Source organism: Mobula hypostoma, chromosome 18 (genome assembly GCF_963921235.1).
Source record: "Mobula hypostoma chromosome 18, sMobHyp1.1, whole genome shotgun sequence".
Lineage (NCBI taxonomy): Eukaryota > Metazoa > Chordata > Chondrichthyes > Myliobatiformes > Myliobatidae > Mobula > Mobula hypostoma.
The window spans coordinates 26,166,584-26,193,814 of record NC_086114.1 but is presented as its reverse complement, the minus strand read 5'-3'; the positions used below and the strand labels follow the sequence as shown (position 1 = coordinate 26,193,814).

Here is a 27,231-nt window from a genome sequence, read left to right as displayed (position 1 = left end):
AGCTCCTTCAGCACCTGAAAAGCCCCTTCACATCCCACTTCAGTCCAAAGGGCTCTCACGGATTAAGATACTCTCTACCCTCCTCTCCTTTATTCCCCTCCTCCTTTTCTTCCCCAAGGGAGAGTAAACACAGAAGCTGATTCAACGGGTGACTCACTTTCGATGAGCCCTTCACAAACCTCTGGTAGCAACCACAGAACCTGAGGAACGAGTGCAGAGCACTCACAGTCTGGAGCCTTGGCCAGGTGGTCAACACCTCTATCTTAGACAGATCTTTAGCTACTCCGTCCCGTAAGGCTATGTGCCCAACATAGCGAACAGACATCTTACAGAACTGGCACTTGTCCAGGGAAAGTTTTAACCCTTCAGTTTTCAGGCAGCCCAGCACCTTCAGTAGCCTCACTTCATGTTCTTCCAAGGTAGCCCCAAACACTATGAGGTCATCCAGATACACCAATACCTCAAGCAAGTTCATATCCCCCACCGTCTTCTCCATGACCCGCTGAAGGTTGCAGAGGCTCCCGATATGCCCTGGGGCATCCTTTTGAACTGGAAGAAACCCAGGGGACATAAATGCCATCTTTTCTTTTTCAGCCTCACTCATGGAGATCTGGTAATATCCACTCAAGTCCAGCACACTGAACCACTTCGCACCACTCAGACAGGCCAGCGTGTCTTTGATCCCTGGGACCGTTTACTGGTCAGGGACGGTACACCTGTTCAGAGTCCTATAGTCTAAACACATCTGTACCTTCTCATTCTTCTTTCCAGCCACTACTATTGGAGACACATAGGAGCTTCGGGACTCAGTGATGATCCCAGCTTTCTTCAACTTACACAAGTGCTGCCAAACGTCTTCCATGTCTGCAGGGTCCAGTTGTGGCGACATCTCTCTGAACAGGGTGTCCTCAGTCACCCAGATAGTGCGACAAGTGCTCTTGGAACAACCCACATCAAACTCGTTACTGGAAAAGACAGCTTCCAGCTTCAACATCTTCTCTACCACCCTCCTCTTCCAATCCACAGGAACCGGGGAGTCCCCGAAGTTGAATTACTCAGCAGTCAACTTTCCCCCCCTTTTCCAATAGTTTCTCCCCAGCTTGTCTCACAGGGACACGAGACATTAAGGTCACCAGGAACCGATGTGCCAGCGGCATCCCTTGCTTGAAGGTGACCCTCCTCTTCATAGCGTTCGTGACAATCACTGCCATCCTGCTCACCTGTACAACCGAAGGCCGCTGCAGTTTGGGCCTCACCAGTACCCCAGCAGGAAATCCCGACTCCCCCTCGTGGTCTTCCGGAGCGTCCACTAAGAGGGCCTCTCCCTCAGGCATTCCGGGAAATTTGGGTGTCCCATCACTCTCGCTACTTCCCCGGGCCATAACACCATTGGTTTCGAATGGGTGAACCACACAGTCTCTCGCCCAAAGTCGGTATCCGGCTCAATGCAGCCACGCACTTCTTCAAAAGCAGCTCGAAACACTGGGTGCATGGACAATGTTCCCAGAAAGCTCTCCCCAGCCTTCTCCTTGCAGGCCCCCATCAGCCTGCTCACCAGTGGAGTGTTAGTCCCCACCAGGACTGAAACACCATCCATCTCAGCGGAGTCCAGACAAACCAGCACTAATGTATCAAGGTACTCAGCCTCATCGGCCTCCGAAAACTCCAGTTTCACTGATAAATAACCATCGTATGGATAATCACCTGCACTAAGCCCCCAGTGCATTGCATGGTATCAATAGTAAATGCATACGATGCCAGTTGTAAAACGAACGGTAGAGCAACATGACCTACGACTCGGTGTTGAGTATGGCTTCAGCACAATACCTTCTATCCATAACAACACACTGGAGCATGGCCCCACTAAGTCTTCAGGAATAGGGTCTTTCGCTTTCAGGGGTTCCTTGGTATATTGCTAGGAATGGGTTTCTCCAGAGCCACCAGCCCATTCCCTCACTGGGTCTCCTCTAAGTTTTCCCAATGACTCTCTCTGCTTAGGTACCGGGGGGCTCACTCCCCTTCTCGCATGACACCTGCTACTAGCAGCCCTCCATATTGTTCATCATTGTTCATTCCATTAGGGGATTCCCCCAACCCAATCAGCTCCATCATATTGGGGGGGGGGGTCACACCCACTGATAACAACTCGGACATCTCAGTTCTCAACTCTGCCACAATCTCCTCTACCACTCCCCAGGACAGGCTATCACGTGGTCACTTCACTGCAGGGGACCACTACTGAGGACTGTACCCTGCTGACTGAGGCCTCCCGACGCATTCTCCTCATCTCATACTTCCCTAATCAGTTCAACAAACTAGGGAGGGGGACACGTCTTACGAGACAGTCAGAGACCCCAAGCGTTCAGGTCCTGGGACTGGGCACCCTTTGCTATCTGGTCCATTCTTAACTGGGCCACCGCAGCCACCTGAATGGCCCCTTTGCATCGCAAGCAATTTAGCTGCCTCTCTAGCCGAAAGATGTCGGCAGAAAGCTTCTTCCCCTTCTCCTGATGCATGTTTTGAAACCCCGCCATGAGCTCCATTGGGCTTCCTGTCGTGCCAAAGGCATTTTCCAGTGCTCGCATGTAATCGCCCACAGTTGCAAGGGGATACCGCAACCTGACACCTCTCACAACATCGGGAGCCCGCCACTCAAACTCTCAACCAATCTCTGTCACTTTACATCATCAGAGCACTGCCACTCATCTAACAACTGAGAGGTCTGCTCTGCCCAAGTCTCATACTCCTCTCCCCTTTAGGGGTGGGCTTCATTCCTGAAAATAGGCGAAGCCTATCATAGCTGGGACTTTGAACCTGGGATTTTTCCGTTTATTTGCCAGAGAGGCAAGGGCAGACACTAACTCAGAATTCTCACTCTTCCCTGGGAGAAGGGGACTAATTAGACATTCCAAATCTGACCACTCCTTCCCCTCACTCTTCAGAAACGATAGAACCCTGCCTTTGAAATCTTTGTCCCCAGCTACAGGAAACTCAACTTGTGATTCAGCCTGTCCCATTGCCACTACATCAACACTGGTCTGCATTAAAACAAGAGCTGTGCCCGTCATTTTATCAAACCTCTGTAACTTTGCTGATAACTTAACAATACTTAACAGGTGAATTAACAATTCATCTGGAGTACAAATCTCCACCCCACTGGTTCAATGATCAGGGTAATCACACAACATCTAACGAAATCAATCCCAGACAAGCCCCCACAATTTTAACCCTCAGGTTCGGCTAGCAGCTTACTCCAAGGAGAGACCACCTCATGCCCGGCCAAACTTGAGAAATCTTGTTTGGGTGGATGGTGCGCGATGTGTTCCTCCATTACAAATCAGTACCACAAAATAACAAACAGTACACAATATGCAATTAAATAACTTAGCTTTATAATTCTTAATTTGACTATAGGGTTAGTGAAGAAACAAAAAAGAAAAAGGGCCCATTCTCATGAAACAGTCTAATGTGCAACGTTGGAGCTCACGGTTTTCCCGTCTGTTTGTTTTCCATCGATTTTCCCCCCGGGCATCAACTCCCAACCCCCTTCCAAATCCACTCCGTCCTGCAGACTACGACTTCCCCGTTCTGGCATCTTCTCTCTCCAACTTCCGCCAAACAAAAACCCACAAAACCTTCTTTCGGGCACACAAGAAAGAAAAACACGCCTCTCATTGGATGGCGCACATTCCAAAGCCGCCGTTATCTCTAGTCAAATACTGCTGCTACAGAAAAATCATTACATTAGCAGTGAAACCTTACAAAGCATTACATAGGCACTGTGTTTTCAAGCCCTTCTTATTGTCGATTCACAAAAAGATAAATATCCTCATGATAAAAATTATCATTATGTATTGATTAGTCTATTTGCAAATATATCCAGTGCTGTAAATGGTGTGTTTTTGGTACTGTGATAGCGATTCTAAATTACAGTTATTACATTTAAAACTTGTTCACTTCATAAGTCAATCATGATCCGGAACACACTGATGCACTGTTATTGTTAACACAAACTAATACAGTAGACACTGAACTTCTGTCATGAAATTTGTTATTTTGTTTGTGGCAGCAGTACAGTGCAAGACAAAAATTACTGAAAGTCACAATAAAAAAGAAACGCAAAAGAGGAAGGGTGAGGTAGTATTCATGGATTCATGGACTATTGAAAATTCTGATGGAAGTGGAGAAGAAGCTGCTCCTAAAATATTGAGTGTGGGTTTTCAGGCTCCTATATTTCCTCCCTGATGGTAGTAATGAGAAGAGTGCATGTCCCAGGTGGTGAAGGTCCTTAATGATGGATGTCACCTGCTTCAGAAATTGGTGTTTCATGATGTCCTCAGCAGTGGGATGGAGCTGGCAAGTCTACAAGCCTCTGTCTCCACCTTTGATCCTGTGAATTGGAACTTCCATACCAGACAGTGATGCAACCAGTCAGAATGCTCTCCACTGTACATCTGTAGAAATTTGCTATTCTTTGATGACGTATTTTAACTCCTAATGAAGTAAAGCCACTGATGTGCCTTCCTCATCAATAAGTTGAGCTGAAGGTAGATCCTCTGAGACGCTGACATCTGGGAACTTGATGAGGCCAAGAACCATGGTAACCCTGTCATCAATTGACCAGAAACTCGATTTGCCCAGTTGCATGAATACCATGGAGAAAGAATAATAAGGATTAATGATTAGTAAATAGCGATGTGGATTGTGCTGATGTGCTAACAGACAAAAGTACAAACATGGAATGCAACAACGACGACACTGAAGTTTCAGGAACTTCACTAATTATAGTGTGCATCCATTGTTGTAATAGAAAATTAGATTCATGGCTAGACCTGTGGACAATCATTCATTTGGCAATCAGGAGCTAGCCTGTTACTTCATTAAGTTTTCCTCTAGCCACCATTCTGTTATCAAAATATAGTTTTACTGGTAATCTCACCAACTGAGATTGTAAAAGCCTAATGAAATTGATGCTCAGGTAGCTGGTCTCCTTGTGTGCAGCAGCTTTTAATAAGTCGCCCATTATTCAAACACCAACTCCACGTGATCTTTCGGTTTGCTCCTACACCATGGCTACAAAAGCAGTTCAGCACCTGGACACAAGAAGCTAGTAACTCACCTCTTGTCAGCTCATCGCATTTCCTACCTCTTCAAGGCACATCAACAGGATGATAAGCCACTCAGGACGAAGTGGTCTGTCTGATTGGTACAACAATCACCCCAAATATCTGTTCCCTCCACCATCAGCCACATTGGCTGTAGTGTACCATCTATAAAATACACTGCAGTTACTCCCCCCAACTACTCCACATTCAACCTTACTTGAAAATATAAATCACCATTCCTTCCTCACTGTCAAGTCTAAATACTTGGAACTCTCTGTCCATTAGCACTGTGTTCATATCTTTACAAGAACTGCAGCAATTTGACAGTTTACCATCACTGTATGGTCAGATCCCAAAACTCAATAAAAGAAAAAGAAAATTGTGGCATAAATCATACTGATATGTAGAGATGGAAAACAGGTTGCAGAGGTAGAAGGTAAGACAATGTGAAGTAGAATAGGAGATAATTGTAATCGCTTTTGGACTGTAAATGGAAGGCAAAATGGGTCAGCAAGAACAGGGGGTAATAAAAACAAGTAATAGCAAATTTTCCAAAGGAAAGGCCAAAAGTATATGACAGTGACAAGGGATTAGTTCTCTAAAAATCTACTGATCAGGAAAAACTCAACAGCAATCAATGCCAACTCCATCTATCTAAATAACAATGGTTTGTATACTAGCCCAGATTAAACTTCACACCTTCCACAATCGCAACACATCCTGAAGGGCAAATAAAGTACGCTTGTAGAGTTTTAAAATACAAAGTGCAGCATTAATATCAATATAGCAAAGTCCCATACAGCAATGTCAAATAATTTGTTTACTTAATGTTGATAAGATGACAAATATTGCCATATACATCGGGTATCTCTGCTGTTCTTCAAACAGAGCCATATCAGTCCAAGAGAGTGAAGAATGTCTCATGTGAAGGACTATCTCTGACATAACAAAGCGTCAGTCGAGATTTTGTCCAAGGTCTGAAATTAACAACTGTCTACCTCTTAGGTGAGGGTGTGGCCCAGTGTACTATTCATTAGAAGGAATCAACATTATTTATCAAATTTTCAAATCTGTTGCTCATTCTATATTAGTCTGGGATTAAATTATTGGAGTTTTAAAACTGGAAAAATTATACCCTGATTCGGAGTTATTTGAAGAACATTATGGAAGCTCATATAAAGCACAAACTAGGTACAAAGATGTCAATTTTTTTTAAGTAAAAGTCTTAGGGCAATTCATTACAGTAATACCACAGTATAAAACTTAAATTGTTGTCATAATACAATATTGGAACAAATTCCAGCAGTACACCATTCAATACAACACACCCATGTTGGTCCTTGATAACACTAACCAACTAACTTCATCTCTTCCCTCAATACACTATAATTTCTGCCTTTTAAATATTTGCCCAGTTGTCTTTAGAAAGTTCCCATCAAATCATCCATCACCCTCTCAGGCAGTATGTTTATTTAATTTTTAAAGAAAAGCTTCAGGCCACCTCAGACTGTTCTACTTATCTTTCATCAGTGCCTAGTCCAGTTACTGACCCTTCTACTAGAAAGATCGATCCTCTTCACCTCTCCTTATCAAAATAATTCAGGCTTTCAAAAACATCTATTAAATCTTAGCATTTTCTAACTTTACTGTGCATTCACAATAGATGACAAGGGCAGCATTTAATGCCCTTCCCAAAGTGCCTTTAAAATGAGGGGCGTGTTTGATCTTTAGATTGAATCTGGAACCCAAACCTCCATTCCTTCCATGTAACTGAAATCTCTTATCCCCTGAGAATATCCCATTAAAGTCCCTCCACATACATACCAAATGGAGCCTCTTACAAGAATTGGGAAAGACTCTGGCAAGGGGCAAGACAATACCACTGCCTAGTCCTTGAATTTGAATGGAGATTTTGCTAAGTGGGGAAAACAGGGGGTGGAGGGGGGGAACAAGGCAAATCAAGCCATACCACTGCGTTGCACCGTGAAGAGGAAGAACCTGAGAGGTGGTAATTAGGGAGAATGGCAGGACTATCAACAAACAGACAGTCTGAGACTGGCCGACTTACCCCTCAGGGCAACTTCCAACACATCCAAAATGGCGACCTGGATACCACGGCGGCTGGTGATGGGCAGTGGGTACACCGGCAGACCCCGACTCACTTATTGCCTCGGACATCGACACCCACGACAGAACAGAGTTTTCCTATTACATCTCCGTCCCAGCCTCGACAGAAGCGAATCGTTAAGGCAAAGGCAGGGGAAGCTGCTGCTCAGGTCCCGGTGAACCGGTACGGCCTGCGTGACGTGGTACGTGGACGCCAATCTAACTTGCTGATGGACGCACTAACTGACGCTCCCCAAGAACCAATTGAACGCTGCCCAGCGAACATATTTTACGATGTTAACCAACCAGTATAGTGCGAAGGCGGGATGTTAGTTATCAAGTTAGAGAGATCTGACAGCGTTTCGCAAAGGCCTTTGGGACAAGGTACTGTAATTGGTATTTCCTCAAAGTCGCCCAGCGATAGCAACAAGATCTGTTCTCGGGCCATGGATATTTGACAAACATTGCAACCTGTCCGGCTTAAGCACATCAGCCTGTACTCTGTGCCTAGGATCACTTTTCGCATTGATGTTTCTTTGTTTATGTTTTATCCAATGCCCCAGCTGTGAACTCTGTTCAATCCACAATGAACCTTGAACTCTGTGCAATCAATGTTGGCATTTAAGGGAATGACGTGGCACATTATGAAATGTTACTCGTGCCATTTTTGTAATGCACTAATAGAAACAATGAACAGGCATATTCGTGGAATAAATCTAAGAACTGCAAACACTGCTCACCTCGTCACCTCATCGGGCTTCAACCCCACTCCAGATACTTGGATGCAAAATCCCAGTAGGGATACAGATCCAGCCTTTCGGATCCCATCGTACTATTTCGGAGAGGAGAGAAAAAAAGAGAGCATAAGTAGTGTAACTATTTCAATTTAAACACTAACAAAATAGAATACCTGTATCATATTTCTGTTTCTACAACATTGTTATGTGTAAACTGGCCGGCGTTTTTGCGATATTATGACACTTAAAATCGTTCATAAATTCTATAAGTATTCTGGGACGTCGTAAATATAGTGTGAAATATGCTGCCCGAATGTAAGTAATTCTTTACACCGCGATGTCGGTTGTTTTGACATGAAAATACATTTACAGGTCCTTTCCAGTATGACAAAAGGTATATGGCAGTGTGAATCATTTTGCGAACAAAATCCTATATTAAAGTGCGCCAAGTGAAACTAAATCAGATGAAAGTTTCAGGCCACGTTTAGTTGGTTTGCATTTTATATCAAGCGTCAGTGTGTTACTTATTTCCAATTAATTTAAATCACGTTAGCAAAGAACATTCAAGAATAGTACTGACTAGAAACTTTTGACTTTGCCAAGCCCTTATACTTGGGAATATGCACCATGCGATATTCAACATGCGCCTACCGGCTGTCCCCTGGGAGAGCAGTTGAGATGCAAGTTTCTTTTATCGCTTGATCCAGAGTTTACATTTTAAATAATTAATTTTCTAAAACACTCTTCATAACGGCGCGAGACTCTGAAGGAGAAGAGTTGCACAGCAAGCGTTTTATTATCTGCAAGAAGTCGATGCTCGGTCCAGAAGTAGCCATTTTACCCCTATTGTGAACTTGTTAATGTTCAGGCCCGATGGACTCGTATTCAGAGATCCAATCCAATCTCCCTAAACTCTTCTGAATGAATCAGGGATGGGTGAGGTGGGGGCGGGGAAGGGTGGGGGCGGTAGCTGGGACATAGTGTACTCCGGTGGGCTGGACCTTTCCGCTCACACAGTGGTCGAGTCGTTTCGTAGCAGCCGATGATATTGGCATAAAATCAATCCTTCCAGCAAATGGGATCGCATAGCTTGGGTTTCGCTGAGACTCTCCGAGCAACTGCAAGGACCTTCCGCGTGTTTTCGAAGGAACTCTTAATTCTAACAGCTCCGGGAACCTCTAATCTTCGGTAAACTTATCCTATCCCCGGATTTAATCATTTAAAGAGGGATTTACTGTAAGTGATTATTGGTATCGACATTCTCATTGATAAATGTTTGAGATTCTGTTTTCTCGCGAGTTGCCTTGCCCTTTGCCTGTATTGTATATCTCAACAATTAATATTTGTAGCTATATTATGTAGAATTTCATGCATTATTTCTTAAACAGGAAATCCCCCTTAATCCATGATACGTAGCTCAGCTGTAGCGCGCATTAAATGTATTTTAGGCAGAGGTTTGGGCCACTCTGTGTGTGTGTGTGTGTGTGTGTGTGTGGTTCTCCGGTGGTTGAATTCACAGCTTTTTGGGGAGTTCTTGCAGTACTATTTTTGAAGCCTGACCCTATCAGCAGTGAACCAACAGCGCGACTTCATCTCTGTATTACTCCCCGTAAAGCCTGAATGACCCATTCCCTCATGCTCAGGGTTTGCGATCGGAGACGTGTTAACAGGAGGATATTTTGAGCATGATTAATGAAACACGGTTTACAACGCTTTCTCCATTTAGACTGGAGGAGAATTTCACATCTCTTGGCAAGCGGGTAAAATTTAAAAATGTTTGCAAATGCATTGTTTTTTTTTAATTGCATACCAAACCTCTCAGTGCCTAATACTGTCATGGCCGGACCGATCTGTTCCGCGTGTCAAGTCCAATATATTCTGGAAAGAAATATAGTGACAGCAGGAAGGAAGCGATTTTACGATCCCCGTCCAATTATTTGAGTACATAACCAGAAACAGGTTTAGAATGGGAACTGTCATTTTATTCTTGGGTCAAGAGAACACTGTGAACAACTAGGAACCGGTTTCCAGACACAAAATTTGTATGAAGAAAACCAATGTGTCAGAAAAGAAGTCAGCCTCAATAACATAAGTGTGCCTTTTTGAAATGTTATAATAAACATCATAAATATGTCAGAACTGATCAGATAAAGAAGTTTGCAAAATAGTTGTGATGTTAAACCCCAATAAATTTCATTAAATAAGTTGCTTTGTTGTTTCATGGACGTGCGAAGAGTGATGTTCGTTCAAAAGTAACATTCTCTTGAAATTATGTCACCCTTCCTGAAAATGGGCAGCTGCGAATCAACCAGTGTACATTCTTCCATCTTATATACAAGGGCCGCCAGACTCGCGACCAGGATTTGAATGATTATTGCCTTCTGACATGAGTTTACTAAAATCTCTATTTTTAAAAACTGGTGTCGGGCTGAAGAATTTTATACCGTTATTAAAATATGTAAAGACTAAGAAATAAAATTCAGCTGAAGTAGTTTTAAAATGTATGGCTTTTTTTAAGCAGTTGTAAAACATTTTTGTCTTCCTTCGCGTAATTAATGGGGTTGTCTGTCGTGGATGGAGCAGCTGTCTTATTTCGGGTGAATTCCAAGGCTTATTGAACAGATTCATGAGAGGTAGGGCGGGTTGGTTTCTGACACTTACCTTCATATCTATTCCAGGTAGGCCCGAAAAGGAGTAATAGCTTCTTCAAATAACATATAAATATATTCTGCTGTCCGCGTGCGGCTGGACGGTGAACAAAAGAAATCTTTCACGATTGTGCGGGGTAGGTTCGGTTGGAAAATTGATGGCTAGCAGGTGCTCTCGAGCCACGGGAGACCCTGTATAAGATCCGCAGACTTTCCACACATTTACTGCTAGAGGGAACATTCAGCTTGGAGAAACTACTAGAGACAACACCGGCATTTGTTCTATTTAAAAAAGGAGGGGTTGGGGTTGGTAGAACGCCTTTACCAATCCCAATTTTAAATACACATTGCAATGACCCTGCGTGCGCAAGCTCTGCGTTTTACGAGAAGATATACTTAGCATTTTACTTAATTGCAAAGCTGTTTTTTTACAAGCATGAACGGTAAGTGTCTCGGCATAGTTGTATTTCTCAGTATGCACAGAATCAAAACATTATAGGAGGCGGCCGGCTAATGTTTAAAAACGTAAAAGCGTCAGTTTAATAATAATATTGTACCAATAGCTTGTAACAATTCATTTCTATAGAAACGGATGTTAAAGTAAACGTTTAGAAATAAATAACTGTGTAAACGAGCAGGTCTGAACAAGATAAATAAAAACTGTAACGAATTCGTCACAAGAAACATTTCCCCGGGTGGATTGTAATACCGATATTTAACGAAATTCTCTGTTCGCGTTAAAAAAACAGATCGTTAGAAATAAATAAAGGAATAGCATGTAAATTATTTCACAAAATTAATCACGCGGTCTGTCCTATATTTTGCATATGAGTTACTGCCCGGGTGATAAAAAAAAACAGCGCTTTGTGAAATGTCAAAAGAGTTATGTTAGCGACAGTTAGCTTTTGAGCATAATATAATCAAAAGTCAAACATGATTCGCCGATGTATTAAACATTGCTCCGCCGAAATAAGAAACATTCTGTTATTTACGACTGAGATGCAATTTTTTTCGATTTAAAAAGAAATGCTTCATGACTGATAGGCCAAATTATCTAAATGTTATTAGTTCTATACACGACACAAATATAAAGAACCTGCTGTCTAATAACAAAAGGTAACGCCGGTTATTAGATTAATATTAATTATGAAATCCACATGGGCTCATGTTCCATTTCAGACGTCTTCTATTCAATAGATAACCCAACCCCCCCCCCCCCCCGCGACGGTGTTTGGGGTGCAGCAACACCAAGGGAGAACAGTTTATATTAATTGGTAACATTCCTAAATCAGCCTCCTTCGCCTCTCTGGCTCTGTTAAGTTGGAATGATGGACAGATATTGGACATAGAAGGTCGTTAATGGTATGTGATTGTGTACATCTGGAACATACTGTACAATGCTTTCAGACTCGAGCTAGGAATCACTCACTGGACCGTTTTTTTTGGGAAAAATGAGAAAATAAGTATATGGTAAACAATGCACCGAAAAGGTCGTATTAAATACCCACTACAGACGTTTACTTTCTTGTAGGTTACCGAAGAGAAATTACTCCACAATTGCTCAGTCAGTGAATTAACTTTGAATTTCCAGGTTAAAGTGTATTTTCAGAGACTTGGCTACACACACCTAAATATTGCTGTTTTTAAACTGACTGGTGACACTCTGGTTTGAACCGCTGAAAGTGCCCACTATTGTACAACACACGGTGGGACAAAATCTTATTTTAGTGCATTAAATTAACTCCACAACGCCCAAGAACACGAATAAAGCTCCGACTCGACTCTATATTGAATATTAATGCGACCAAACAGATTGGATAATAAATGTGACTTGGAATTAAATGAAGCTGTTGCTGATCTACATGACCCGACATCCCCCCACCCATCCCGAGACAGGCAGTTCTGGAGAAAGAAAATGCGCCTGACAGATGCAATCAGATGCAAATGGGGGCAGAAGAGCTGAAATTATCATCTACAAACATTCCGTCAAAATTCCATCTGCTCCCTCTATATCTATATCTAAATGTATATATAGGGACAGACCTGGAACCGCTGCATCTTAATAAGTTATGGGACGGCAAATTGACACACATCTTAATCAAATCTTAATCCAAGAAATTAATTCACGGCGCGTTTATGTCTCTCTCTGTTTCACCCCCACCTCTCTCTCTCCCTCTCCCTCTCTCTTTTCTCTGTCTGTCTGTCTCTCTCTCTCTCTCTCTCTCTCTCTCTCTCTCTCTCTTTCCTCCGTAGAAGATAGAAGATATTGTATAAAATCATGTCTTTACTTGCAGATGGGGGCACCTGACTTCGAGGATTGAAAGATATATTAAACCGGTGTGTTTTTTTTTGCACTCGGCGCTTTAATCAAAAGCTAAGTTTGGGTTATAGATACCACATAATTAGAACCCCCACTTCAACCCTCTTCCCCAATATTAAGACGACATTGCTCTATCAGATATCCTGATCCAGAATTTCAGTGTAAGTGGCGTTAGTTGAGATGTGTTCAAATAATCTTAAAGTTTTGAAACAAGGTGCGAATATAATGTGCTGATTTTCACAGACAACTGTTAATACTTAAATCTTAAACTGGCCGAGGGAGGAATATGGAAGAAGCGAATGAAAATAATGCTGCCAGGAAACAAACAAAAAACGTAGTACTAAGCAGGAATATCCGCGTCATTGAAGTTAGTTAGGAACAAGTCAAACCATGAAAATCGCATTGCAGAAGTACTAACGGTTTCATTTCTTGAAACGCTTTAATGGGGCCTGAAATTCTGAGCAGGCAGTGTATGAACGAAGTTCACAGAACATGCTAGAGGAACTCAGCAGGCCAGGCAGCATCTATGAGAGAAAATAAACAGTCGACGTTTCGGGCCGAGACCCTTCATCGGGACAACGATGAATGCATGCTTTTTATATAATATTTAAAATGTGAGCCAGATAGATGTGATTTCATTAACTTGTAGTCTGTTTCGAAGGAACTTTAAAGCTCTTGTCTTTGCAATAAAGTTTCACTAAACAGCACAATGTTGCTCTCTTGTCTAATTGTCAGGGAAGATGCGTGAAATGCTTTGTCGCCCTATAATGCACTAAATAAACCAAAAGTTCCATTAGTTGAATGCATTGTTCCTAATCAAGACTGTCATCTATATTTCACCTCAGACATTGGAACTACTTGGAGATTACCGCCGATAGCTGTCTAAGTTTATATATTTGTGGAAACCACTGCGTTTTTTTTGTATCATGTCAAAAACAACATTTCAAGATGATTAATACCCAATAAATTATATCACGGAATCCATCGTCCAGTAGACAAACTATATTGACACATGCCCTTGAAGACAAGATTCGCCATTATAAGAGGAACAAATCTGCTTTCTTAATACTACAAAAACGTAAGGGGGGGGTACAACAACTCTTCGACCACTATTTATCAAATTTAACGCCACGTTTAATTACAATTACAATAAGTTTCGTCAGATTATTTCCATAATCGTATCGTGAAATGCGGAATATGGTCCAAAGAGAGCCACTTTAACAAGGAAGCATATTTAATAGAGTTCGGCGCTTGTAGGTTGGGATAAAATCTCGTTTTCATAGGAAAGCGGGTAATTTTGTGAACCGCAGTGAAGAAAGTCATGTTATAATAGAAACGTAATTATATTCATTGACCTTGTGTGATATTTGAAAAAGTTAAAGATAATGGTTATTGATAAGGAAATAAATTGGTTAGTGATTCTCGCCGCGATTTGCGCAGAATGGGAGACCCTCCCATTTCAACTTCTCTCTGACGAAGGCTCCGCCGTGAATAGTAGTAACTAGAACGAGAAAGATTAAGAAGAATTAAGGAGTGAGAACGAATAGGATTGTGTTAAGCAATAACGACGGTATAATGGCCATCCTTCTTTCGAGAACGAGATGTAAACTCCAAACCAGAAATATGGCGTAACGCATGGTGTTAACTCTATTCCAAGTGATAGATTTTTAAAATATGATTAATTCTCAGGTGAAGATTTTAACTAACATTTTAACAGTCCCAACAAAGGCTAGATGCCCATGAAGCAGATTGAGTCTTTGTTTAGGCTGGATTTGCACATGTTTATTGACGGAAACCTGAATTACGTTTAATTTTTGCAGTTCCAGCACATCGAATGGAATATAACCTGTCGAGCGGGGTTTTGACCGACTCGGACGCTCCAGATCACAGCCCTATGACTCTCTCGGATTCCGGGACCCCACAAAGAGAGCCCATCTGCAAAGCACACCAGGATAGCAGCGGTGAGTTAATTATATTTTAACTGCACTCGCGGCTTTTCAGAGACAAGGGTGGGAAAGAGTGGCGGAAGAAAAGAAGGCGAGAGCTGACCAATTTCCCCAGAATAAAATTCAGAAAGGTTGATAATTTGGAAGAAATGATGTCCTACAGCTAAGTAGCGTCAATGATTAGAAAGCACGGTTGACATTGGATTCTGCGACCTCTGGCGGTTGCTTGGGTTATAAAAGGCCCTCGGCGAACCGACTAACGGAGGTTCATTGTTCTCAATGAACATTATCGACTGCGTTTGTCACTTCCCTTCTGATCTGCCTCCGACTGTCAAATTTTAAACAAAGATTTTGATAATCTGGCCGTGGGTTCTCATAAAACTGCAAGTGACCATGCCTTTCAATCGATCGGATTACAACTAAAATTCAGAAAGAAAGCAAATTGAAAGCGGAGATTCTGTTGGATTAAGTGGTGGAATGAACTGGCTCCTTATCACAATATTAATTTAACACTGTGACTCGACTAGGTTTCATTGTACCTAACATCAGTCTGAGGTCAATTTCAGCGCGCCAAGTAGTTCTAGATTAAGCAAAAGGAGAGAACAACGGTTGCTTATTTCTGAGCAATACAACAAAGTCAGCGAAAGAATCGCTGTTAGTGTTAGGGGCCTGCATTGAAACAGGTTCTTATTTTGGTCAGTCGTTTGTGAATCGCTTATTGAGAAATAATATAACAAGATCTTGGAACTTGTAGATACAATTACTCGCTGATTTAACGTTTCATCGGCAGTATTTTTAGATAGAGTGTATCAATGTCTCTTGTACAATCTCTCAAGTGACTAAGGGTTCGAACCAGTTTAGCATTTCTGTTTTAGAGAAAATTGCTTTGGATTTACCAGAGATTGCAACATTAAAAATTGAATGGTTAAATGTTACAATCAGTCAACAAAATGTTTATTCCCATAACAGTAAAATCGCAACTGTCATGCCATGAATGATAAATATTGTTTAGTGTAACAATACGTTTTACACGCGATACTGGGAATATAAAAATAGATATTTATTGAATAATTTGCAGAAATTTGAATTGTCGTATGACTCGCCATTCTATATATGATCACACTCCGTAGCAAAACTACTACTGCGTTAAACAAAAATATAAATCGCAGGTTATTGGTTCGATAAACGGCGTACATGGTTAAATTCATTACATTGTTACTCGATCTAGTGGCAAGGAGGAACGTGACTGAGATGTATTTAAACCTAAGAGCCCCCCCCCCCCCCCCGCCAACACGACTACCCCCAGGAATAGGTTTGGATAAAGACACCAGATGCAAAGTAGGGTAAATCTCGGCCTAAAAAATGCGAATATCCCGGGAAAAAAACACGGTACGCATTATTATGTCTGTTTACGGATCTCTAGGGTAGTTTGCACCCCACCAACGCTATTTTGCGCAGATGCGTTAGTTTCGTTGAATTCACATTTTCTTACCGACGAAAGTTTCCAGCGATTCTCTCTCCCCAACCCCACCCCTCCGCTCCAGGCCATTTGAACTATGTCTATTTTATTTATCTCCCTGACAATGTTAATTAAAACGGAGAGCAATCGCAAGTGCAAGTATTTCCCGAAAGCTTACACAGTCGCCCAAAATTATTTTAAAATTATTCCATTCCATTCCAATGTGCAAACCAGAGTTCCATTCAAAACAATTGAGAACTCACTCAACGTTATTAGGTTTCTCATTAAGCAAGTAAACTTAAATTCTTTTCTTCTCCGGGAAAAAAAAAGATAGATGCTTATTGTTAAGGAACAATTGGTCAAGTATTTTGGAGAAACGTGAAGGTAAAATAATTACTCCCCTTCCTAAAAACTTCAAAAGCAACATATTCCAAACATGGCCAGCTGGTTTCCACTAAACAAAGGTCAAAGTTTGCACTGTTTGCAAGAAACCCTCCTTTATATTATAAGTTTATGCAGTGGACTGCTTGCGGGGTCGAGCAGGCCGTCTTTTTTCCCCTTTGGGGAACCGTCTCCCTAGTTTGATTGAGGATTAAGCAGAATTCATGAGAAGTATAAAGCATACACTTCAACAAAGATCAAACCAGAGCAGATCATTTCCGGTTGCAAAACTCAGTGCCGCGTTTTGGATATTTTCCTCCCTCCCTCCCCATCGCCCCCTCCCCTTCCCAATGCCAGGTCGTGAGGTGAGAAGAAAGTGGCAAACCCCGCAGTTCCCGGCTTTGGAAGTGGGATTTTTTAAATTGAATTGGAACAAGTTGATTAAAAAGGGATTGACGGCGCCGCGATCTGGCACGCAATGGGCTCTCTGTTTAAAAACCATCAAAATATTTACTTTCCAAAAGCTAATCTTTCACTGACAGATCAGTCACATCTTTATTTGTTGGAGCTCTGAGCACACACACAAAAAAAAGAGAAAAGTGAGACGAGAAGAAAGCGAAAAAGCTAAAAAAAATAGAGAGAAAGAGAGTGTGTGTGTGAAGGGGGCTTGTGGGGCTAGATTACAAGCGGTGTACTGTCACATTTTCCACTTGAAATCAATTTTATCCATGTCAGCCAATAGGCCCTCATATCTTGCGCTGATATGGGCATAAGGCTTGCTGTTTGTTTTTATATATTCGAGCCACTGAAGTATTGACTATCTTATGATATTTGCAGATCAATTTTAGCAGTGGATAGATAAGACTTGCGTTCGATCCCTTGCATGTTTTCAATATATCCGGGAATTGGTCTGAGGATTTGGCGCGTGTGTGTGTGTGTGTGTGTGTGTGTGTGTGTGTGTTTATGTGTGTGTGTGTGTGTTGTGTGTGTGTGTGTGTGTGTGTGTGTGTGTGTGTTTGTGTGTGTTTGAAACTGCGTGGACACTCTGTTGACATTACCTAAATTTATAGTTCAGTACACGAAAGGAACATTAAAATCAGAGTGAATATCTGTTGCGATACCACGTTCGTTACCGAGCCCTAAAAATAATTGTAAGATGATTCATATAATGAGTAGATATATTCTAATAAACAGATAGTCATTTACAAGGAATCGATATAACCGAAACAATATGGATTGTTTTGTAGGTCATTTTTCGGTATTGCATTCTGTGATCCCAAATGACACATATAAATGTACATTCTTCTCATATTTATTTCTGGGCGCCGGTGCTTATATATGTTATAAAATTACGGAGAAAAAAGAGTGATGGTGAATATATTGCCACAAAATCGCATGTGTAAGAAGTCAATGCTTTTTTCCAAAGAAGGAGCAACAAGGCAAAATGTTACGTCTTGAGAAAATTGCAATAAGTACTGTACATAATTCTTTCTAACGTCTATAAATCAATAAATGTTTATATTAAGGTTTTTTGAGGGTCAGGTCCAGACATGACTCGAGGAATTGCTGTATGTGTCACTGTGGTTAAATTAATGAAAAGCGTTTTCACATATTCCCAATTTTAAACCTATTGAACAGCAAGAAGTTCATTCCTATAATCTGAGACTGAAAGAGAAAGAGAGAGAGAAAGAAGGAGAGAAAGAGAGGAGGAGGGAGTGAACTCTAATATTTAGGTTTTTCATCTCAAGCAATTCAGTTATATACTTTTAGGCCGTGATAAAACGTAATAATTAATCATTCTGTGTTGTAATGCTGGGATTAGATTTACAGGATTCGCACATACAGTACTTGTTTCAGCTATTATGAAAATCTGGGCATCCCCTTTGCTGTGAATTATTTTCCTTAAAAATACATTTTGCGATGAATATTTTTGAGAGAGATATACCTCCCGTTTTTAAACTCCATGATTATATCTGTACAATTTTAATTAAAGTTTATTAAAGTGGCACGTCTGTTTTTTCTCAAGCATAAACCTGCACAATCAACGGTACACAACGATTAGCCGCAAACTCGTTCCTTAACGATCTGTCTTTTCTATGATAATTTATGTTAGCTACATACTATAAATTTTATTTATTATAGTTATAAATAGAGCTGCTGAATTTCGCAACCTTAAATTTAAAAAAAACATTCTTGCGATGGTGCGAAGACCAACGTTTAAAGCCTACGGCTAATAGCAGAGACACAAACAATATAAAGCGGCGATTATTTTAATCAAACACTTTATTATTGGATCCGTGTTCACTTTAGTTCTCCTTGTTGCGCTTTTCATGTAGATTAATAGCTCGTATACAGTACATCCACAAAGAGATTGGAATGCGAAAACGATAATGGAGTTGGAATAGCCTTCAGTTAATGAGAACTAACCAGAACCGGTCTCGAGAGTGAGAGCACACTTACAGAGAAGGGAGCAAGTAGTAAGCAAGAAGTGTCTTTATCGGAGTATTCAAATAATCACAAACCAGGGAAATTATCATGTAGGAATACAGTATTTAAAAGATTTTATCCCCCAATCATACATATATAAAATATGGTAATTATACACTGTGAATTATACACTCGCTTTCTGTAATACTATACTGAGAGATTTCCATCGCAGATACTCGGATGTGGGTTTCGTTTTCTTCTCCGAAGGAACTTTGATATAACTGAAATATCAAACCTAAAGACATTAAAGCGATTCGGGCGAGATTCTACTATTGCAGAGAAAGACGATAGGAGTATAACTATTGAAGTCGCAGTCATTCCAACCTGTAAATGTTTTACGTGATACCGAAAGGACTTTCACCATAAACTATTTGGAAGTTAAATCACCTTAGGAGATTTCGCACCTTTTGCTGATACGACGTGACTTCTGATGTCATAAAATCCACCTGCCCAGCAGGGTTTACATTTTAACCAGAATGGGCTCAACTGATCAGCAGCGAGGATAACCTCGGCGAAAAATAGTGTGTAATTAGTCAATAATGAATTTCTCAACTGGAGACAAAAGTTCATTTTTCTATTCCATTCCCCAGTTTAAGCACGACTCGGATAGGGTCGACCCGCAATCGGTACAGATCCAATGCGTGGAAGCAACAAGCATAAGTTTCCCATGCTAATTTTCTTTCTGTACTCTTGTCGTGTATAAATTTTTTTAAATGCCTGATCTACGTGAAAATACCGATCTACGTGAAGGGATGGGTAATAACATTTACTTCCAAAGTAGGTGTATATTTATTCAATGTGTGCGTACAGTGGGTTCCTTCTAAACGTGAGAACGATAAGTATAGACACACGGCTCAAAACAGAAAGGCATTTAACGAACCCTCCCCCAATTCCACAAAAAAACTCAATACACTTTTCTCCTCAGGAAGTTTTTAATTCTGTAACATTTTATAGTTTGACTTCTGGATTTAAAAGCCACAACAACCCCATTAATATTGCTTGTCGTTTGTCTTTGGCTCGGGACGAGAGAGATCTTTTATGAATTTACAATCGCTTAATATAAATTAATATCATTGCCCGCTTATTCGGAGCTACTAATTTGATCAGCTCTTTGGGATGAGTAATTGAAGAAATAAGATCAAACCTTACAATTTCAAATGTCTTAGATCCAATAAACTTAACGTTAAAAATAAAGTGCAGGATTCCCTCAATTAATTTAACAAATCGTCAATAAACAGGAGTTGTTCGCTGCACAGGAATAGCTAAACCATAATTTTTTTGAAGACTTGTATGTGCCTTGTCAGACTTATATGTGCCTTCGAAAACTTAACTTACAATATTCCGTCGATGTTGGCTATATTCTCTTTCAATCTTCAGCTAATCCATTCCAGAGTCGAAAAAAAAGCCTCGGTGCTCTGGTTATTCTAAATTGTCTACCCTTTTGTCTGATGTGGATTTTTTTTTGCACTTTGAGGATGCTCAGAGGTTCTGACCGGCTTCCTGTGTCAGCTTACATACATCTTGCATCACCAACGGATCCGCCTAGACGTCCCTGCCCTCTAAGCAAGGAGGGTCTGAAGGTTCATCTGTTGCCCATTTATAACCGCCCAGAAGCTAAGCCTTTAACAAACAAGAGTTAAAAGCAAGGTGACAACTAGGGGGTCCTCATACCTGGCCTTGTCAGCTTGTCTGAGCTGGGGATTTACTTGCAACTAAATTGATGCTCTCTGTGGGGTCCAGGGATTGCGAGAGGCTTATTGGCTTGGGAAGCTATACAGAACAAGGCGCGTTTTAAGGCAAATTGGCCCCCAACTGTTTTGGTGGGAGATAAACTAGATTTGAGATTTATTTGCTTGGTGTTCAGCACTGCAATGTTATCTAATGTCCACATGCTTCGGGTCCCGAAAGGACAATACGGCGATCATCTGAGAGATCTAACTGGCATCCCGAACAGTCAATGTCCAGGTAGGAACATCGTAGACACCTGGATTAAAAAAAAATCCCAATCTGTTAAAAAGTGCTCGCTTCAGGGAGATTGTTTATAAAACAAGGTCGTATTTGCCTCTCGCCATGTATCTGTGATTAACTGTTCTGCAGAGGGAGGAGGGGTGATGGGGGTTGGAGGTGAAAGGTAATTAACGTTTTAACTTTCTTTAATCTACTTTAAATCAGTATTTCAAATGACGTCAAGTCGAAGTAAAATAAATATGGCCTTTAAAAGTACTCACCTGCAATCTGGTCAGAATGGATCGGGTGAACAAAACAGTTAAAACAGCAACGAGTTAGAGCCAATATTTCGGGAGAGCGAAAACGAGTTTTTGGTTCCAAGCCGCAGTACTGGCGTCCCATAATCTCCATCGCTTGAAGTCGTATGTTTCAATTGGTAACTTCAACTCAGCCAGACACGTTCCAGTTCAATTTTCGTGCTTTGCTGAATTTTCGGAGAAATTTGAATGTGGCTTTTATTTTGGGCGGGGGAGTCTATGCGCCCACGAAACGCAGGAAAAAAAAACAAATTGAACCGCAAACTTGTCAGAAATACAGAATGGTATTGCTGTTATATGGGGATGGGGGAATTACATTTAGTGTGTTTTCTCTGTGTGTGTGTGTGTGTGTGTGCACGCATTTCATTGTATTGTATTTATCAAAAATGCACAAAATAAACAGTTGGATTGATAGGAGTGTTTCGGAATTGCCTGTTTATAAGGTCGAAGATGAAGGGGAAAAATGGCGATTAATTTAGACTCTTATATCTACTTTGCAGATAATGAGAAATCGCAGCAAAATCAGACCGATGATTCGGATTCAAAGGATCCCACAATCAAGAAGAAACAGAGACGCCAACGGACACATTTCACAAGCCAACAACTTCAGGAGCTCGAGGCAACGTTTCAAAGAAATCGCTATCCCGATATGTCAACCAGAGAAGAGATCGCTGTGTGGACAAACTTAACAGAGGCACGAGTGAGGGTAAGACGAAAGGTCATTGACCTGAAATGTTAACTCGGTTTGTCCCTGGTGAAAAATTGCAGCATTTGCCTTTCTGTTTCAGTTTCCAACTTTTTTTTTATTGACAGTAAGGTTGGCTTGACTGAAGGGCTAATTTAAACTTAGAATGAATAATGAGCTCCATTCAATTTATCGTCATAACACACATTGGACAGATTGTTCCTTGCTAGAATGAAGACTCCATATATCAGATAGAGAAACAGAAAAGAGGAGGGTATCCAAATATAGCAACTGATCTCGAAGACATTCCCCATCCGAAAGATATATATAACTGATCCAAAGACATATCTGATCCCATCAACTTACCAAATCCTAATTACACACCGGATTCCAAGACTATACTGGTCAGTGGACATAATTCATTCTGAAGAAAACATGCTTGATCCAGAATCGGTAGCCGATGCAAAAGTTGCCCAAAGCACTATATCACCAATTCCCGCTTCATTTCATCGCCACTTACAATACCGAGATGGACAGTTCTAAGCAAAACATGTTATAATTTGCTGTATCAACCAGTATCACGATTTATAAACTTCACAATTTGTGTTCCACAAATACTTAAAAGTTGGCATTTATCGAACTCTTTGAACCATGAATTATTTAAAAAGTGACATATTTGGCTATAAATCGGCTATTTGATTTCATTTCTCCATTTATAAATCTAACTCTAAGCATAACACCCATCGGCAAAGAAATTAGGAGTTAAGAAATACCGAGTATTTTGCAGGATCTCCAAGCCCAGCGTATTATTGGAGCATTCACCAAATGAATCTCAAAGCCGTAGATTGAACTAAACGTTCAGATTTGCTATTAGCGACTATCACTATTAATGCCACAAACAAGAGAAGATCTGCAGATGCTGGAAATCAAAGCAACACACACAAAATACTGAGGGAACTCAGCAGGCCAGGCAGCATCTATGGAAAAGAATACAGTCGACGTTTCGGGCCGAATCCTGAAGGGTCTGCTGCCTAGACTGTTGAGTTCCTCCGGCATTTTGAGTGTGTTGATGACTATACGTGTTATTAGCCACGCGCTTTAAATGAGGGAACACCATTAATTTTGCCTTTCAGCGAATGGGCTGTCTGTCTTATCTTAGTGGTGGTCAATATATGAGCATGAACATACAAGAATTATTCAGTGTTGACATCTTGCGAGAAAACTCGCATTCATTCCATGCAAGCAGTTACGTGGATCAGAAATTATTCCAGCTGCATCATTCCATCACCATGTTATTTTGACAACCGAGCTGGAAATCAGATTTGGGCTGTATTAGAGACAGATGAGAGAACTGTTTCGTTTTAAGCAACAAGCTGTGATCGGAAAGCATGGGCGGTAAATGAAAATAGATTCAAGCGTAACTTTCAAAGGGGATAAATATTTAAAAAGAAAAGCAAGAAGGGGTATAAAAAAAGACAAAAAAAAGTGGGGCTAATTGGATAGCATTTTCACGATGGGCGCCTTCTGTAATGAATGAATTATATATTTATTTATTTTGCCGCGTCTGCTTTGGTTGGGAATAGACGCTTTTTCTGTTCTTACACAATAAAATATTGTCCAATTATTACCAATATTTAATATGTGGAGAGGTAAGACACGAGGTCTGACTGGTTGACTTTTGATGACATCGAATATGAATGAATATGGGTCAAATAAATTGAAATCTGTTTAGAGGGAAGCGAATAATCTCAGCTGGTCAAGCAGCATCCGTGGGGGAAGGGAGCAGCTGATGTTTCGGGTTGACACCTTGTGTCAGCATTGTTTATCATGGAAATGATACAGAAACACACACGTACACACACACACACACACACACACACACACACACACATACCCCTGGGGTAGGCTACATTTAATGACATCTTTCTGTTCCAGGTATGGTTTAAGAATCGCAGGGCCAAGTGGAGGAAGAGAGAACGCAATCAACAGGCCGAGTTTTGTAAAAATGGCTTTGGCGCACAGTTTAACGGACTTATGCAACCTTACGACGATATGTACTCCGGCTATTCCTATAATAACTGGGCCACCAAGAGTTTGACGACCAGCCCTCTTTCGGCCAAGAGCTTTCAATTCTTCAACTCGATGAACGTTAGTCCCCTGTCCACACAGCCCATGTTCTCTCCCCCCAGCTCCATCTCCTCCATGACCATGCCGACCTCCATGGTCCCTTCGGCCGTCACTGGGGTTCCGGGAACCAGCCTGAATAATTTAAGCAATCTGAATAACCTCAACGGCCCCTCCCTCAACTCGGCCATGTCTGCCGGCGCCTGCCCTTACGCATCGAGTGCCAACCCTTACATGTATCGGGACACCTGTAACTCCAGTCTCGCCAGTCTGAGGCTCAAGGCCAAGCAACACGCCAATTTCGGTTACCCAGGAGTCCAGAACCAAGTGTCTAACCTAAGTCCGTGTCAATATGCTGTGGACAGACCTGTATGAGTTTTATTTCTTTTTAAACCAATTCGGTTAAGCCCAAATATGACCATCAATGTATGTTACCAGCCCCTCGACAGAGCTGGCTAAAACGATATCCGTTCACACGAGAAGACAACATTCTCTTTCATTTGAACCCGTTTAGAAAGCTTTCACGAAAGAGTGTTATATACATAACTGTTGTAGACAAATATTTGCTAATATTAATATACAATCCAAAATATGCATGCCATTACAACCCCGGCTTGTAGGTTGTAACGCGGGATATAATGTATATAATGAACTTTTCTTGTTTTCCTTTTTGTATGTGAATTAATTATCTGTATAGTGTTTTAACATGTAAAAAGAACGCATGTCCTCTAACAGCAGACCTACGAGTATCTGTCGCGCCTTGGTTAGATTAGGAACGTACAGACTGACTGCGGTGAATTATTCACTGCTGTATATCAGTGCACAGCTCCAGTCCTATATCCCCGCATCTTGTGATACTTCACCCGGTGTCATTTCTCTGTATCAACCGAGACCTTTTATTTTTTACATTTAGCACATCAATCGTTAATTCTTAGACCGCACCCCCCACAGTACATCTTCACTTGTGATCTTCGATTCTCTGTAGGCCGTTATAATCATTTTCTGTGTGTGTGTGTGTGTTTTTTTTTAATTTGTCCGATTCTCATATTTGTAACGGTTTGACTTGTCGCTTGAAGCTGACAGCTATAGTGTTTCTCATTCTAATCTACTGTGCGCAACTTTTTTTCCAAAAGCCCAAAGTTTACAGAAAAGACAGCTTGATTTGCACACTGTCTAACGCTTAATAAACAGATTCTACAATGTGTGTGTACGTTATTTCATTGCTGGAACCCTATAAGACGACTATATTGCGTGAATCAGGGTTTCAATAACAATCCACAAAAAATTCTGAAAACATCTCATTTAATTTTATCTCAAAGAATAGGACGCCAAGGGGAGCCACGTCGTCGTAAAAGCCACCTCTTATGTAACCGCCCTAGTTACCATGTTGCCACGGAGACCACCAATTGGTTCATTAATCACAAAATGAAAAATTTGTAAAATTTATGTATGTAAACACGTTTACTTAAATTTTATTTATGCTTCAGTGTGAAAATTAATTGATTTGTTTTTTTTTACAACGATCTGGGCTGAAACTATTTTCCTTTATTTTACATCTGAGCCTGAAAGGAAGCTTTATCTTTCCGAAACTCTTGGCTTGCTCGTATTGAAGTGAAGGGGAGAATATTTTGCGTGTCAGAATCCAGAACAAACACACCCGCATGAAGTAGTGATAAAATGTGCATTATTTACTGCAGTGATTCCCTAGATCCTGTAAGAAGGCAGGACAGTAATCCGCGGTGAATTCTCTATGACTGCCACACACCGAGAACCGGCGCCATAAATTACGTGAAATATCTCGTTTAAAGAGTGGAGGCCCTATTATTATAGGATATTCAGGCCCGTGAGGAGAAAGTGCTGAACATTCCTCTACTTGGAACAATGTTCTGCAGAGTCGTTGAACTGGGGAAACCTGAAGAGAAATTGCAAAACAAAGCCTGACACTTAACCTGACCCTTCAATCACGGTAACAAATATGTGCTGATCTGACAAACGAGAATTTACTTAAACGTTTATGTTCATTTAGATAAACAACAAAACATAACATTCAAATATTCGGTTGAAAGGACGCATTATCTATTCTTCTTGTGTCCGTACCAATTTTGTCATTTGTATTATTATAGATCAAATATAATATCCCAGAAAATTAGTGACTTTTTTGATGGTTTCACGATAATTTGTTGTTCATATTTTAAAATTCTTATCTGCTGCCGAGATCTAACTGGGTCAAATTATAATATCTTCTAACGCATAGGGTGAATCATTATACTATAGAACAGCCTTCTGGATGATAACGGAATTTCATTACAATTTTGTTAAAAATACAGGGCTTGCATAAAACAGAGCTGTATTTTTATAGTGCCGTCGTAGCACTGAAAGACCACAAGTACTTCCTGTCTGATTAATTACGTCCGAATTGCAATGTGAGAGAACGCTGACTGCTCTCCAGGATTCCACTGATTTGCTCCCGGTATTCCCGGCAAGGCAACGAAGCAAATTTACATCTTTATTTGAATAATGCCCCAGGATATTGACAGAAGGACGGCCCGCCGCAAAGATGCAGCACCCCCTCGCCTTAAGGTTTGCATGTAATCTGGTTGGAATTGCTTTCTCTGCCGTTCGCTTTATCTGAGCACCACCATTTGATTCTTTGCCTGTATTTTTCTGAGCATGAAGGTGTGTGCTTTTTGTTAACCAGTCCGCGCCCGATTATATTCCAGTCTACGGTATGGCAGCTGTTCTTAAAATACTTAGACGAGACATTCCACCGGAGGTTGCAGTTTTTTTAAATGCATGATGACGGTCAATTATTGTTTTGGTGAGAAAGTCTAATTGAAAAATTTTCCAACCGCCTTGTTTTAAAGTTCAAAGTAAACATATGATCACAGTACATATATGTCATAGTATAGTATTTTGAGATTCAGTTTCTTGCAAGCATTTACAGGAAAGCAAAGAAATAAAATACAATT

At 41.0% G+C, this 27,231-nt stretch overlaps 2 protein-coding genes across 12 annotated transcripts in view; one reads left to right on the top strand and one right to left on the bottom strand.

Moving 5' to 3' along the window:
- Positions 1-8,812, bottom strand: part of gbf1 (golgi brefeldin A resistant guanine nucleotide exchange factor 1) — a 290,587-nt gene extending 281,775 nt beyond the window's left edge. For 2 of the 8 annotated variants that reach the window (XM_063070609.1, XM_063070616.1), the window contains exon 1: positions 7,952-8,032. Coding sequence is in view for 2 of the 8 variants with exons in the window: in XM_063070610.1 (XP_062926680.1) it covers positions 7,174-7,283 (110 nt within the window). In the remaining 6 variants the exon portion in view is untranslated. Of the gene's footprint in view, positions 1-7,173; positions 7,417-7,951; positions 8,212-8,599 lie in introns of those variants that run through there. The other 6 variants (XM_063070610.1, XM_063070613.1, XM_063070614.1 and 3 more) reach the window with 5 other exon arrangements.
- On the top strand, positions 7,953-25,450 carry pitx3 (paired-like homeodomain 3). 4 transcript variants are annotated; one of them, XM_063070617.1, is made up of 4 exons: positions 7,953-8,078; positions 14,737-14,877; positions 21,954-22,159; positions 24,074-25,450. In XM_063070617.1, exons 1-4 carry the CDS (start codon positions 7,994-7,996, stop codon positions 24,635-24,637), a joined length of 996 nt encoding a protein of 331 aa, XP_062926687.1. In that variant the 5' UTR covers positions 7,953-7,993; the 3' UTR covers positions 24,638-25,450. The 4 variants fall into 4 exon arrangements, with proteins under 4 accessions (XP_062926687.1, XP_062926689.1, XP_062926688.1 ...); XM_063070619.1 differs by having other exon boundaries at positions 7,989-8,083; XM_063070618.1 differs by lacking the exon at positions 7,953-8,078 and adding an exon at positions 9,033-9,184.
- Positions 25,451-27,231: the final 1,781 nt, after the last annotated feature.